Below are 17,049 nucleotides of genomic sequence, written 5' to 3'. Positions count from 1 at the left end.
TTGTAAGAATGGATTGCTTTAATGTTATTTTTAAGACACATAACAATGAAAACATTATAGTACAAATCCATTCTAATCTTGTAATATCAAAGAAAAGGTCATGTGGAGAAGATACATGCATGCTAACATGATAATAAGTGTTACGTTCGAATGAAATTCTATGTTTTGACTCATTCCATGCACGTGCATGGAAAAGGCTATAGTTGCATATTCTTTCATTTTAAAGTTACTAAACCAAGCCTTCATCCACAACCCATTACTATAGTTCAATTTATACAATCATCATATACAATATAGTGTAAAGTGGTACTTCACATATAAACTGATTATTACTAATCATTAAATTAACATATAAATTCAGACAAGTATCACTAATCATAAAACATCAGAAGCCTTGCTCAACTGATGCATGCATAAAATCAAGGTGAAAGTACATCAACTATAACTATTAAAGGAATTCTACTAACTTCCAAGATAAGTAGCTACCAACTGTCATGAAATTGATACACAACACAAAGAATACTAATGAAGTACTCTATCTCTAAGGAGCACATTGATTCATAGTAGGATATGCACATGTAAGTGACTTTTCTCCTTCAATTAATGCATCCACCTACCCGTTTTTAATGTCATGATCTTCCTCTTTTTATTGGCACGATGTTTGGCAGAAATTTTTGACTTCCTTTTTGCATTTCTCATTGGATTGATGACAGCCATGAGCTTTTCTTCTCGTTTCCTCTTGTTTCTTTTCAAGCTAAGGTTCTTCCTGATGAGGTTGTGAATTTGCACAAAGTTCTCTGTACCCAAAACATTCTCTATTTTTCTGCTGCTCTTTTCTGCCATCTCCTTCACATCATCTGGTAAAAGAATAACCATGCTCAGTAAGCTTACAGACACCATTACAAAAAATAGGAAGTGATATAACTAAGAAATGACATTAAAGGATCACTATGAGAATCCAATAAAGGGCAATAAAGGGCAAGTCATATTCCCAAGTAAGATTATCAAAGATAGAAATATTCCTTGTACCAAAACACCAAAATTCTGCATCATGATCTTAGTCCATTAAATAATCTATAAAGGTGGATACCCCCCTCCCATAGCCTGGCCCCACCACCAAACAAGAAATGAAGGAATAATAGCACTGAATGGGGATGATAAGGCGACCTAGTGCACCGGGTTCCCACATGGTAGAATCTCGGGAGGGTATGAGCAAGAGCAGATAGAAGGGAAAGAAAATATTTAAATAATTAATAGGCACCTGTCGATACAATGGTTATCTATCCTATCATAGACTTGGAACTTTATACCATACATAAAAATAAGGAAGTAAAATATGAAACAAGCAAGATTTGGTGAAGAAAAACTAACCAGCAACAAGTTTTCCAGCAAAACCTTCACAAACTTTATATAGAGGTAACAGGACTATGTGTGCGTAGCGCAGAGCATCATCCTTACTAATCTGTGACATGATATTCTCAAAACTGTTGAAGACTACTCCCATCTGTGTTAAACAAATGAAATATTATTACTCATATGCACAACGGTTAATATTCATAAGAGAATGAATATACTAAAAGATTTTACACCAACCTGAGTAGCATCCACTTGAAGGGCAATTTTCCCCATTTTCTTGAGCAACAACGAGACAAGTACAGTTTGGGTGTTATGATCATTTTGTTGTTCGTCATCTTCATATACAGAAGAGGTAAGAGAAGAGGAAATGAATATGCTTCTTCCTTTTCTTGAACCAAGCAAATCAAAAGCTCTAAGAAACCGATCTTTATCATGTTGGTCAAGAGTAGACCAGAATGCAGGAGGGTCTGCGCACGCAATTTTCCCCATTAAAGAATGGACCCCGCAAATGGCAAAGACAATATTCTGGGTTATCAAGTTGCTGTCGATGAGTGGCATTTTTAGTTGGCAGCAAAGGGAAGTAGCTATTAGAAATAGCCTACTTGGACACATAAGAAAATAACTTCTTAAGGAGCTATGATCATTTTCTCTGCTAGCATTTGTTACATGTTCAAAGTATAGGGATATGAGGCGAACTGATCTGTCGCGTACGAATGTGTGCGGGTGCAACAGCATCTTACATATAGCTTCCCATATATCCTGCAATGTGTAAAAGATAAATTACTTGTGTGCTTCTTAAGAAAAATTGTCGAAACCGAAGATAAATAAAAACCTAATGCCTTTTATTCTTCATGCATTGGTGCTGGTAGGATGGGAAAGGAAAAGATTATTTGGCAACATTTATCTTATCTCATCAAAATCATTCATCCACAACTATCTGAATCAATATTATATTAGACTGTACAAGAAGGTTTACCTCATGATCCTTTTCAAAACATAAACCGCGGAACTGATCAATTATCTTCTCTAACAAAACAACAGAATAGTATGCTTCCTTCCAAAGAGGAACAGTGGATTCAGCTGAAAAGCCCACTTGCCTGTCCGTGGCGACTTCTATGGCAGACTGAAAGATGTGACAAGTCTTTGGCAAGATAAGATTTATATGTTCTTGAAATCCTTTCTTCATGACCTCAATCAGCAACTCCAAAACCTGTATAAGCAATTTTCTAGGTCAATATAAATGGTGAAAACATGAAGATGTGCAATGCTACACAAAAACTTCGACGGCTACAAACATACAAGAAAATGAATAAAAACAAAGAATTGAGCATGTTACCTGTGCACCAGCAGCCCAAAGTTGCTGCTTGCCACCCAAATACCAGGATAGGGCATACTCAAGAATTTTCTTAAGTTTATCTGGGCTAACAGACTCAATGAGCTTCTTAATAGCAGCCACACTCATAGAATGAACATTCTTATCCTTATCATTTGCCAAGCAAGTTACCAAATGGAAAAAAAATGTCTCTGATTGCTCATCAAGAACTTTTCTTGGAAATTTGACAATAATAGCATGAATCATTTCAAGAACAGATTCTCGTCCAGTTGAATGCTCATACCTACAAGGATTAAAACATTCGTAAGTCTAAAGTCAATCTCCTATACAAGAAAACTATACAGACAGAGTACTCCAGAAGACTCGCCTCAAATTCGATAGAAGGGAATTCAGATGTTCTTGCAGAAGCTTCTCCCTAAGTGGATAATCAAGCAAAAATTGCAACAAAATTTTACTGCATTTCTTGCGAATTGATTCCATTTGACTTGTCACCATCAGTTCAGCAACCCTTTTAACAATATCATATATCTCAGGAACAACCAGCCTGCGGCTGACAATACCTTTTAGAAGTGAAAGAGCCACCAAGGAGGGATCCTTTTCAAGATCAAGAAATATAGGAAGCTGGATTAGTAGATGTAACTGATCTGAGGAAAGAGTAATGTTTGTGTTCCGCAAAAGCACAGTCAACAATGTCAAACATGACTGCATTAAAAGACTGCTCGAGTTCACAGAACTCTCTGCAATATCCAACAGAGCAACCTTTATTGTCTTCGCCTGTGACGCAAGGGATGGCAAAGGCAACCTTACCAGTATAGTAAGGCATCCAAGGGAAGCAGACAATATATCCTCATACTTAGAGCGCAAGCAATCACTTAATAGCTTCACAAAAGGATCCAATAAGGATAAATTATCCTCATCTTTTACATCTTGTTTCATGCCCTTCATACGTTTATGCAATATTCTGAGAGCAAACACTGTAATAAGGTGTGTACTCAATAAGCCACCAGGAACAACACGGCCTCTAGAAATCCTTTTAGCATTAGTACGCTTATCCTTACCTTCCACTTTCAACACTTTATTCTCTTGCCAACCAATTTCATCTTTAACGCCATCTTTAATAATACCATAAACAAAAGTAAATAGATCAGTTTGATCTACAGATGGATTGCTTTCAATACCAGCAGCTATATGATGCAACATATTTTCCAATTTTGCTTTTACATTTGGGGTGATGTGCTTCTGCAAATGATCTTTCACTGGTTCAAGGAGCTTTGGATCTGAGCCCGCCATTGCTTTAAATGTCACATTCTGGGCCACCAATTTCAAGCTTTCAAATGACTTTTTCGTCCTTGTTTCTTTCATTTTTGAAGCTATCTTTTCCACCTCCTTTTGTTCAGCAACGTCTCCAAAAATGTCCTTTTTTATCACAGGAAGGAGATCATCCAAACAGTAATCTAGCTTTCCAGGAGCTGGACTAGAAAGACACTTGGACAAAATATAATTAAGCGAGTATCCTAAGACGTGAAGTTCATACCCTCGCTTTAAGGTTGAACGCATAGCCTCGACAATAAATTGCAAGTATTCCAATCCAAGTTCCTTCAAACAAGTAGCCAAAGCAGACCTAGCTTCATCACGAATGCTTTCTAGATGATTCTTTAAGAAGTTTGAAATGCGACGAACAATAGTTGGAAGATACAAGTCCATTACAGCTTCCGGAAGTAACTTAAGCAGTTTCAATGCAGCAAGACTGATATTCACATTGACCCTTTCTGAATCAGAATCAAGCAGCTTTTGCATTTTCGGAAGCACAACTTTCTGGAGGCAAGTCTGTATCTCTGTGTTCACATCAAAAGTATCACAACGGCGTAAGATAGCTGAAGCGGTCTCAGAAATCCCCATATCAGAAACACTGCCTAAAGTTTGCTTAGGCCCTTCGGTGTAAGAAAGTTCAGAGAAATGAAATTTGTCCAAAATAGAGCAAATCAGGCGGATAAACACTTTCTGCTTGTCTGGAGCAGTGGACATTCCCTTGAAACATCTGATCAATAATCCGTAGTATGACTTCCATCCCATCTGACCTGCTACAGAAGCAATAGTCTCTACACATGCATTTTTCAAATGTTCTGCCTTTGCTTCTTTCTCATCAAACAACATGTTGAAGTAAAGGCGCATGAAGACTTTCTCAGTGATGAACTGGAAGAAAGAAAAAGAATAATTAATTTTCAGTAACTAGTAAAAAACTGTCATTTGAAAGGATAAAGTAACTACCTCTGATAACTTGTTTGTGCTGATAATGTTCCTAAACAATGCCAATGCCTTCACTCTCTTTCGAATCTGAAGCACCCAAAACTTATGTGATTAATAAATCTGTTTGCTATTTAAATAATTACACCAAAATGAATGACAATTACATTAAGAAAGGTGGCAGAAAATTGCATCAGCAGAAAAAAATGACGACATACAGCGAATCATAATTTTTTTAATAGAAAGTCATGGAATATTTGGAATAAACATTTGTATAAGCAAGTAAACTTGACACAACTATGAAAAACAACACCAAAAAAGCATAGGTTAAACAGAGATCATACCACTGAGTCAGCTATGTTGTCAAAAAAATTTACTTCACTGTCTTCATTGCACAGGACTGTGAGGGACTTAAGGTTTGACACTCCTGGAAGCTTCAATACCATTTGATGTAACAATCTTGTCCATCCCTACAATCACATCAAAGAGCATAGAAACATAGAGAAATAAGCAATTATTTATTTGAAATTCAATTTGCATTTTCAAACAGTAATAGATATAAATCTATGCCAGATTACTCTACACATCATCTGTACAAAGTTGAAATGCTTGAAACTGGGAAAGACAAAGTGCCTACCTATATATGACAGACTAGTGCTACCACAGAGGAACGAGGACATGGGAGAGAGTCTCATATGCACAGAAATGTCTAACACTCTAACTTCATATAACTAGAAATTCAAACAGTACCTAACACCGTATAATGGTTTACAACTAATGTTACCAAATACCTTTATAACAGAAAGTGATCCATCCACTGCATCAGCCAAGTGCTTCAAGAGAAACTTCTTTGCTATACGCTGGACGCATGATTTTGTCCAACAATCATCAGTATTTTTTATGATAGACAACTCTTGTTCACTATTTCCATCTTGGCGAAGGATGACGGCAGAAAATTCAACAAAAGATAGCAATGAACTATAGGCACTACGCATAAAAGTTGTTTCTTCTGATGACATGTCATGGACACAGTGAGATAAAAGAAGTAATGCATGTTCAACTTGAACAGTTCTGAAGAAATCAGTATTAATGCTGCTGTAAGCATTCAAAATAGTATCGTGATCAAGCCAACCCAAAGAAGTTGTTGCATTCAGCTGACGGAGAAGTTTTGCCTTCACCACAACAAAATGTCAGAGAAAGATTAAAGAAATGCAAATGTTTCATTTTGCAAGAAAGCAATATGAATGGATAAAGCTTAAAATATCAAGAATTACCACTCTGAGTACTGATGCATCAGTTGCTACAAGAGCATCAAGGAGATCACATATCCTTAACCGCATGTCCGCCTCAGACGAAATATATAAAGGAGAAACAGCACTTAGAATTTTTGTGGTACTTCCATGTCCTAATATTGGTATGATATTTTGAATGACTTGCAAAGCTTCAATACATATATCTACCATATAACCAAGAGAATCTCAGCATCAACTTTTGAAATTAGTTTGTCAAAAAAGGAAGAAAATAGAGTAAGAGGATATTTATATGATTTTCTCACCAGAATTTGGGGTTTTCTTATCAAAAAACAGAAGCAATATGTCCACGAAGTGATTTGCCAGCTCTGCCTCCTTGACGTAGTTGGGAAGGAATTTGAAAATTCTTATCAGTGTCTCCCCCGGAGACTTGATCAGCTTTCTGACCAGAAAAAGAAAAGCATAGACAAAACTTTAAGTGCCCATGTCCTCATTCTACTATATATATTCTTTTACATGAAAGCACATTGTAATTTTCAGAAATAATGTGGAATTGGTGCAACCAGAAAATAAGGCATCCACCCACTCATGATAAAATTACCATTTTCACTTGTTACCCTAGATATGCCTCATGCACTAGAAGTTCCAAATCATCTATATACAACTATATACATGGACATAAACTTCAGATAAGTATAATGACACATGTAACAAAATAAAAGAGGTAGCTGTTTTTTACTAATATCTCAATGACACCTAAAAATAACAATATGCCACGTGGCAAAAATAAAATACCTACAGAATTCACTCTTAAGTCTTATAAGATGCCTCAGTCCAGTATCAGTTAGGAGGATCTACGTGACCAGTGAAGCCTAAATCAGCTACAACCTCCCTAATTAAATTTAATAGTTAATCCGTCTAGGAGCTTAAGCAATTTACACACTTACACCATCCAATTTTTTAGCATATGCAAACTTCAGTAAAGCAAAAACTCCAAAATTCAAGTTCCTCAAGATGCCTACTAAACATATACAACATCATCATCAAAGAAAACTCATACCTCTTAGCTGCACTATCACTTCCAAATAAACAACACATGCTAGCCATAAGTGATTTAATGTTAGAATGTAAAACTCTCTGAACAGGGCTGTCTTCATTATCCAACTGGTTGTCAACGTCTAACAAGTTCTCAATGAACTTTAGAACAAAAAATATAACAGCTTCAGAAGCTGACTTCACAGAGATTATTGAAAATATATCAGGTACAAGACTCTCTTCCCTGCACAACAGAACTGCAAGTTTCTGGTTTGCACTCATGGCCACAAAACAAGATAATAGTGAACTTGGCTTCTCACTACTAGCAGCCTCCTGTTTGAATTTATCAATCAGCGCTTTCACTGCAGAGAAGAATCTGTCCCACAAATCAGCATCAAATTCATGATCTTCATACTTACTGAGAACAAGGGAAACAATTTTAAGGCACATAGATCTCATATCCTTGAGCTGCTTCAAATTGCCATTCTGCAAAAAAAACAAGAACTAAATGAAAAGGACAACAATTAACATAAATAAAAGGAAAATAATAATTCCACAGTAGCTCAGTTGATCTACATTTAGGTTCCGCAAAGCATCTAGAAAGCAATAGAAAACAATCCAAACAATATTATAGAAAAGCAACTGGATGCATCACTGCTGTACATAAATACATAAATATTAAAGAAATACATAAATATAAAACTCAGCATTCAACATGAAAGAAACTTTACCAGGGAAATTGACTTTGTGCTAGAGTTGTTGCTTTGATCTGTGGCATTCAATTGTGTATTGTCAAGACTCGAACTGCAACTCTCCAACATACGAACAACACAACCCACCAATAGATCAAGAAAAGGCCTAACATGCTGTTCGTCAAAAACTCCAACAATTTCTTCAACGACATGCAAAAAACCATATTTCTTTTTCCAGGATAGGGTTTCTATGTTGTCCAAAGTAAAACATTCTAACAAAGATGATGCTTGAAATTCACTAATGGAACCTCTAGGTAAGGCCCAAAACAAATTAGTAGTTCCATCAGTTTCTTTTACTATTTGCAATGGCTTTATCAGTAATGCAAAGAAAAGTGGCAACTCATTGACATCAAGTCCAGCTATGAAACTCAGAATAGCTCTCCGATGACAAATGCTTGCTTTCTGACAAATGAGAAGATAGTAATGATCAATAAATTATAAGAAAAGTGAAGTGCGTGTGACTGACTAAAAATAGTCAGAAAGAAACAAAAACAACCGTAAGAGGCTCAAATTGTGTTAATACCTTTCGTGATGCAAGTCCTTTCAGCTTTCGTACTTTCGGCATCAACAGACGGATAACTAATGGCACAACATAAGCCCGGTGACATTCTTCAATGATGTTAGATTCTCTGGATAAACTCCATGTGGTTAGTTCCTCCCTTAAATTTTTGGAACTGATCAAATTTCTCAGATGTTCATTATATGGTATAAGGTAATCATCTTTCCAGATTAACAGACAATCCAGAACTCTCATCTGTATTTCAGGATCATTTTCCTCTAGAAGCCTGCCAAAAATACCAATGAAGAAGAAAAAGTTGCTTAAATTAGGGGACAGCAAACGTGAAATATATTTAACTGATGCACAAGAAACTAATTCAAATTGCGCATGAACCTATTCTGTAGAACCTCCTTGAGAAATTGGCTACGGTAAAATGAGTTGGGATTCTTCATCAGCTTCAACAAGTTTAACCATTCTTTCAAGACAAGCTTCCACTCCTTGCCTTTACAAGTTTGAGAATCAAATAATCCCACACTGCAACTTCTTTTTTCAGAGGAAAACATGATCAAACTGAGTATACAAGTAAAACAACAAAAGTTCACAAAAGTTGAAAATAATGTATCAAAATTCAAACAACAACCAAGCTTTAATCCCACTAGGTGGGGTAGTCTAAATGAATTGAACGACGCCATAATGCTTTATCATAAATTATGTCCATGGACAGAGCATTGATCTCTAAACATTTCCTAAAAGTTTAGGCCAATTGTTTTTCTTAAGCATACCTCTGCCTCTACATATTGGATTAACCTACATTTGATCTACTCTCCTTACCGGGGTTTCTAGTGATCTCCTCCAACATGGCCAAACCACCTCAGGCATGATTCTACCATCTTTTCTACAAAAAGAGCTACCCCAACTTTCTCCCTAATGCATTCATTTTTTAACCTATCCTGTCTAGAGTATCCACTCATCTAACACAATATTCTCATCTCTGCTATGTTGATATCAAAATTCAAAAGAGTGACAAAATCCAACAGATATTTACCTTTCATGATCATCAGTGTCGTATCCTAAAAACTTGAAAAATAAAGTAATAAACTGCTGCGAGTGAGGTTCAATAAGAGTTGGAACTTTTTGTAGAGCTTTCAACAGTAATGTCAACACTGTTACAGATGGTGTGCTATCCGATGCATGACTGACAAATGATTTGAAACAATCACGCAGACCTGAAAAACAAATGAAATTTATTACCAAACCTGCAAGATGGTAGATGAATAATATAATCTCAAATCAAGCTTAAACAGCAAATATTTAACTTGTGTAACACCACCTAAAATAGTAAAATTAATATTTACTTCTGATTTTATATTGGGAATTTATCTAGGCATTTAAACGTTTTAAAGGAAGAAATTGCAACTTATGAACATCTACAAGTTCATAATATTTAATAAGTTACTTCCAATTAAGCTAAATATAAACTGATTAAAAAAGGGCAACCCAATGCATGAGGCTCCCACCAATGAAAGGGGGATTAATATGTGAGTCTAGTTCAAACATACCGGTTGGCTGATGAAGCAGTGGACCATTGACACTATCATGCAACTCGCAAGATGTTTGCAATATTGATTGACACCTTCCCAGATAAAGAATAAATTTATTCCAAACAGGTGAAAAATGTAGCCTAATCAAGACAGCAATACATTCTAATACAGGTTCCCAGAGGAGGCTAAATCGGTTGTTCAATATGCCAAACAATCCATTCAAAACAAGAGTCACATAAACAGAAGGAATCCTCCCAGAAGTTAGATCCGTCTGTATCTTGGAAATCAACCGCTTAATGCTTATGTCTACAGAAATTGAAATAGGGGTTGTTTCAATAGAGAGGAGGAGCAGCAGAACCTGTCATTTCACCAAAAATAAGCATTGGTAGATTAAAGCAGAAGTAAAAAAATGATGATGATGATAGATAAATACATTGTTTCCTGTGGAATCCACATTGGAAGCTGAAGATATTGCAGTTTTCCTTTTCTTCTTAGATGGTTGATCCAGTGAAGAATTGTCCCCATCCAAAAGTTTGAAGTGACAGAGTATTTTAAGAGTTGAAATGCGAATCTCCTTGTCCAAATGGTGCAAATTATCAGCAAAAGTTGCCATTGTGTCTGCAACCCTTTCTTCTAGTTCTGGATGATACATTCTACAGCACCCAGTGTCTTCTAAACAGGAACTATAATATACAAGTGAAAGTGTTATGGCATTATGCAAAAATACAGAGCTCTAACTAATAGTAAAAATACTCTCAAAATTTGACTGGAAAAGAATGGAAATCAACAAGTGTCTAAAAGTAGTTAACGCATCTCCACTTACCCATACTTGAGTTCCAAATAATCAGCAATGGCTAACAACACTTGGGGAGATGATTTATAGCGTTTTCCAAGACTTAGAAACGTTCCAGTTTCATCATCTTTACACTTATCATCCCTGTAAAGTCGGTTATAAGAGCTTAGTGCAGCACCTATAATGCTTTCCCAGGTTTTTTTAGATGTGTCTGCAATGTCGTCTGTGGATAGAAAAGGCAAGAGCAAGAAACAATAGAATATTAGAAAATATAAAAAATAATCACACCATCAATGCATAAGCAGCCTACAGTATGACCCCACACAGTCCAATATTATCAAAGCAAATCCAACATGATCTGAACACAATAGAAAAGCAGCTTTATTATAACCTAGGCACAAGGTTCTACCAGGTTGCTCATATAAAAATTGAAACAAAAAGAAATGATGAAATACCAGCATTATCTATCAGATGCTTGTCTACAGTGTGCATAAGATCCACCAGCAAGGATGAATCGGACTCAACAATAGACCTATGAGAATAGCAGCTCACAGCTCCCCATAGTACAGCCAACTTTCCTTCATCAATTTGACACGACACATCAGAACGTTCAATATCATTTTTTATTTGGAGAATAGTCCCTTTCAAATGATTGTGTATACTAGCAAGTGGTTCTGCACTTGTTCCATCCACACAGGCTGAGTTTTGTATTTTCTCAAAGAATAATTGTAACAAATGTATGGCTTCTTCCTCTGTGATCTCGAATAAATCATTTATTGCACTACAAATTGAATCATAGAAATATTAGATTGAGCACTAAACCATAATTAATTCCTGCATAGACACACGCATGGATTTATAGAAGTTACCTTATAATATTACTCCTGAAAGAGAGTAAACAAAATTCCTTCTCTAGCAATTCTCTAATGAAATGCACCAAACTGAAACCCAAGCTCAAAAATGTCAAGAAGGTGGAGAACCAAGCTATGAAGAGAATAAAAATATCACAAATGGGCAATCACAATCATTACCTTGAACTCCGTAATTTGAAAACTGGAGCCCACTGGAGAGCACACTGTGATATCATAAACTTACTGCAACTACAAAGCCCATTGAGAATGGCCGACATTAATTTCAAAATTTTATCGATAACTAAATGTGAATCTTTTTGAGACTCAATACCACCAGGTGTGATAAATGTCTGCACAATCTCCCTTACAAGTTCAAGCAAAGGCTCATAATCTGCAAATGGGAATGCAGTAAAAATTAGCACAAAAGCACATAAGGCTCAAGTGGCTTTCTAAAGAAATAAAAAAAATCCTGAGAACAACATATTGCATTAAACTTGGGAAATTTTAATGTCAATACAATAAACTCTTTCTAAAATAATAACATAAAAGATAACATGAATTCACATCCTTTGACTAATTATTTTTTATTAAACATTAATATATTTACTGTTAATAAAGTAATGAAAGTAATCCAAAAAGAACAAAGCAACGGTCAAATATATAAATAAATATCAATAAAAAGAGGAGTGAAATTTGAAGAACAAAAAGAAAGAAATCATTGATATGGTTAATGAAAGAAACTTGATACTAAATCTATTTATTAGTTTAATATAGGCTAATGGTCAGCTTTGTCAACTGGCTCAACTGAATTAAGTGTTGAGCAGACGAAAAGAGAAAGCTCGGCAACATATAAAGTATCGCGACTTACCAGACACCTTTTGCCCATTTTGCACCTTCACAGCAGAGACAAGCACTGATAAAATGCATCTTAAATGCTGCATGTTTTTAGTACTAACACCTTTACTCACTTCCTCATATAAGCAATCCCATACCAAATTCAACTCTTTGGGTTCCATTGTCTGGCATAATTTCTTAAACACAGATTTTACAACTTTCAAAATGGTGCATGAATCTGAAATAGAGACAGATAGAGATAAGAAACAATTTAATCCAATACAAATCAATCAGAAACCTAGCTATATTTATAGATAGACACACGGGCAACAGAAGACAGTAAAGGAAACATTAGAATTCAGAAATCTAAGAGAGAAGAAGACTTGTTACCACAATCCCAACTATATATGTGAGAGAAGTAAGGAAAGCGTTATGTGAAATGGGCAACTCAAACTTACAGTTGAGGATGCCCAACGATATGAATTTTTCATTCATTAAGATGTTGTTGACTGAACTTTCATATGGGCCAAATAGTACTTAATATTGACTAAGGTGAAGCCTCTAATAATCCCAGTGTCAAGAAAGGACTTCTATATATATGCATATATATAAACAACCTTAGGTCGATAACCAGCAGATGTGTCATTATTTTTTACATTGCCTAAAACAACTTCAGTTTTCTCAATCTAAATCCCAGCCACAGATATGTATATTTGGCCATAATCTAAAATTGTTAATCTATCAATAAAATCTTAACCCTTCGACAAACATGATAGAAAAACATCAAAGCATTTAGTTAGAGTTTGGAGGTACTGTCAGAACTCTAAAACCATGATGTTTAATAGCCTACTGTAGCATGTGTTGTGGGTACAGTGATTAGCAACTGACTATGCTCTTATGCTACACACTTGACAAATGTTTTTATATGTCGCAGCCGTAACAGCACTATATGCTATGGTGACCAAATTGGTGTAGTGAGAGCTACATGCACCAAGCGAAAATAGACATCTGAAAATTTAACCCAGCCCAAAATTTATTCCAAACAACTCCCGTAAAGCTCCAAACTGTTGAGCAAAATAGCAGGGAAAAGGAGATCTAAATGAACATTTCAGCCAAGGATCAAAATATTGTGCAACAACATGAATCAAAATAGAACTGTTCATGTCATATATTCTAGAGCTTAAAAGTAGAAAATTAAATAAGCTTGCCTTGGTTAGCTATATCACCACTCCCATAGAATGCTTCACTTGTCAATAATTTTAACACTCGCTTTGATTTTGAATGGAACCTCGACGAGTAACCTTTCATAATGTTATAAAGCAATTCGGCAACTGATTCTATGCGGGAAGATGGATCCTTCACTGCTTCATCCATGACAATTGCAATTCCTGTCACATCAAACAATATCAAACAAAGTTTTGCACTCATCGAAACAAAGGAATGGATGCATATTTACTGTGTGTGAAAGAAAACGGGGAGAGATCAATATGAAACCAGGAATCACTTTATTCTACCTCTTTCAAGCTGCTCATCCTTGGGGACATTTCTCAGAACATATGACATTGCCTCTGCCATGAATTGCTGGACATACTTCTTTGGATAATATCTCAATTTTTCAGTGTCCCTTGAAACATTGAATTCAAGAAATGCAACCACAAAGTTAGAATAGTTAAATTTGAGAAGAATGTGTGTACAGTGTCTAATGGATGTCGTTTTTGTTTGATTCTAGTCTGTTGTCATTTGATGGCAATGAGTACTCAGCATCATGTCGGCTTAAATTAGTTGTAGCTTCATGTTTGTTTGCACTAAGTATGATTTTACTACTTCTCAATGACATAAATTACATAGAAGTCTTACTTCTGTCTATATAAAATTATGGTTGTTAGGCTACTCGCCTCAACTTACTTTCCAATTGAGGAAAGGGGAAAGTATACCGATTAGTTCACCTAATAATGGAGCTAAACTTCAGTGAATCTTTTAATCTTGTTCATATTATGAGTTGAAGCAAGTTAATCACTGGGTTTTACATAGAGGAGGTAAATATCCAAGAGTGTTTCAGGGTTTGCAGAATAGTTAACTGCATTGGAAAGGTAAAGACAATAACTACTAAAACCAAACTTCAATACTCACTTGAGCACCACTGATGGGTCGTCTATTAAATATTTCTGCAGATACATCATAACGCATGACCATGATGTGAAAATCTGCACAATAAGAAATATATTTTGAGAAATCACTCTGATCAAAGGAAATTACCAAATAGAAAGGGGCAATAATATCTCCCCATAGGAATATATAACATATACCTGCTCAATGATATCTGGCTCCCTATCACCACCACTTTCTAAAAGAGATACTAAAGAATCAACAATTCTTGGAAAAAGCCTAGCACAGCCCACATGCACAATCAATCAGTAAACCATGTGAGCATTCTCATCAAATACAAATGCAAGAAACCATGCTTGCAAGGAAAACTTCAAATTGAGATAGACAAAAAATTTACAAGTGAAATAAAAGGAAACCCAAAAATGGCAGCACCTAAAAGTTGAAATTTTTTTAATGAACAAACGTTTTATGAAAATGCATCTACTGAAAATGATAAGCAACTTACGGAACAAATTCGTCCAGGAGATCTCTAGATAACGCTGCAATTAACCTGTACAAACAAAGTTTTGAGATTCACTGGCAACAACAGCATTACAATAGAACACAAAAAATAAGGAGTGGAAGAAACAAAGGGAAAACCAACTAGCATTCAATTAACAAATCCAAGGCAGTTTGGTTGTTGACATTACAACAACAACAACAACCAAGCTTTAATCCACCTAGGTGAGGTCAACTACATGGATCGAAAAACACCATAATGTTCTATCAAATATCATGCCCACTGACTAAGCATCAATCTCTAAATATTTCCTAATTGTTTTGCCTATGGTTCACAACATCCAGGGGGCAGTGCAACAGCTCTAGCTCAATTCACAAGGTACTCAAGTAATACAATGTGTTGCTTCTAGGCAACAACCTAGCATTAACATTATCTCATCGTTGACCCATATCAAATGATTCGACAAATTATTACATTAGTTGTGAACCGTCTAACACAACCTTCACCTTTTACCCAGGGTTAGGACCAGTTGGCTATGTATAACATAAGCACATCTTGATATTAATAATTAATAATTAATAATACTAATTAACAGGCAGTGCTTACTAAAGCATTGTATTATATGACTATATGTATTACAAATGAAATTCAACAGATAATTATTGTTATTTTCCTTGATTCGTGCCATTCTCTATAACATGGATATAAACTATAACTGAATTGGATCAAGATAGCTGGTCTCATGCACCGAAATTGTTGTTGTCACTAATGACAGTGGAAAAGGATAACTATATATTTTCACCATTTCATTGTGTAACACACCAACATCCCTAACCAAGCAAAAATAAATAATCCTTAAAGGGATAGAGCATACCTGAGAATTGCATCAACTGATAACCTTGCTTTCATATTTAACCTAGAAAGAAGTTTTGTGATTAATGATTCCTTGTGAAAAAGCACCAAAGGCAATGTTTGTGTGCAAGGCATAATTTCTTCATACAACGATATGAAATCTTCTGCAGTATTCAGTTCCTGTATTTTGAGAATTAAAACAAATAATAAGACCATGCAATTAGTCTTAACTTAAAAATGCAATCTCTATCATAACACAATAATTGCTATAAACACATACCCTCCATTCCATAAGACAATCTCTAAAAAAGGATGAACCATCTGAGGGCACAGGTTTAAGCTTATCAAGACTTCGATACACGTTAATATCAATATCATTGACTCTATCATTGAATGACTTAAACTGCAAAAAATTCAATCAAAACAAACATATTAAAACAAATATCACCACGAATAAAATTTAAAAAAAAAAATAAACAACAAAAACCGAGGGTTTAGGGTTTAGGAGTGTTGTCAAAGAATGGTGAAACATACGATAAAACGACGTCGACCAGTTGATTTGTTGAGAGACTTGACGGCTTGAGCATGAGAGGGCGTGGCCATTGAAGAAGAAGAAGAGAGGAACAAGAGTGATGAAAGCGTAGTGCTAATTCTTTTGACCCTAAGAATAAGAGAGGAATAAGTTACTGAATTCTAACCTAGTGCTAATTCTTTATATTAGGATCTGAAATTATTTCGAAGATTGGTTTTAGTAATAATAGATTGAATTTTAAATTTCTTAATCTTAATCATCAGATAAATTCAATAATTTAAATCTATTAATAAATTTAAATTATTAAATTTATTTATAATTAGTAGGTAAGATATTGAATAAGTATATCTTATTAATATATGATATTCTCAGGTTCTTTTTGAACAAATTATTTATAATTAATTTACCTCATTTTTTGTGTCAACTTACATTTTTTTGTTGATAAATTTAATTTGGTAAATTATTTTTTCATAAATAAAAAGTATATTACTTAAAATTTTAAAAAATACAGAAATTATTACGAGTATTAGTTATAATTTATCGAGGTAAATGTGTCAAGTAATAATATTTAA

At 35.0% G+C, this 17,049-nt stretch overlaps 1 protein-coding gene across 1 annotated transcript; it reads right to left on the bottom strand.

Annotated features, from left to right (window-relative positions):
• On the bottom strand, positions 373–16,593 carry LOC109344164 (small subunit processome component 20 homolog). The gene is made up of 31 exons (XM_019582805.1): positions 16,480–16,593; positions 16,226–16,348; positions 15,968–16,125; positions 15,100–15,144; positions 14,795–14,873; positions 14,619–14,692; positions 14,003–14,112; positions 13,697–13,876; positions 12,523–12,726; positions 11,835–12,045; positions 11,673–11,744; positions 11,259–11,584; positions 10,834–11,026; positions 10,444–10,693; positions 10,029–10,368; positions 9,515–9,695; positions 8,863–9,012; positions 8,494–8,755; positions 7,950–8,372; positions 7,244–7,704; positions 6,489–6,625; positions 6,208–6,389; positions 5,725–6,105; positions 5,278–5,403; positions 4,958–5,023; positions 3,057–4,882; positions 2,693–2,972; positions 2,333–2,566; positions 1,594–2,115; positions 1,372–1,504; positions 373–857 (listed from the first exon to the last, which is right to left on the bottom strand). The coding sequence occupies exons 1-31, from the start codon at positions 16,546–16,548 to the stop codon at positions 601–603; spliced, it is 8,055 nt and encodes a 2,684-aa protein (XP_019438350.1). The 5' UTR covers positions 16,549–16,593; the 3' UTR covers positions 373–600.

Source organism: Lupinus angustifolius, chromosome LG03 (assembly GCF_001865875.1).
Source record: "Lupinus angustifolius cultivar Tanjil chromosome LG03, LupAngTanjil_v1.0, whole genome shotgun sequence".
Taxonomy (NCBI): domain Eukaryota; kingdom Viridiplantae; phylum Streptophyta; class Magnoliopsida; order Fabales; family Fabaceae; genus Lupinus; species Lupinus angustifolius.
This window is presented reverse-complemented; position numbering and strand designations above follow the sequence as displayed.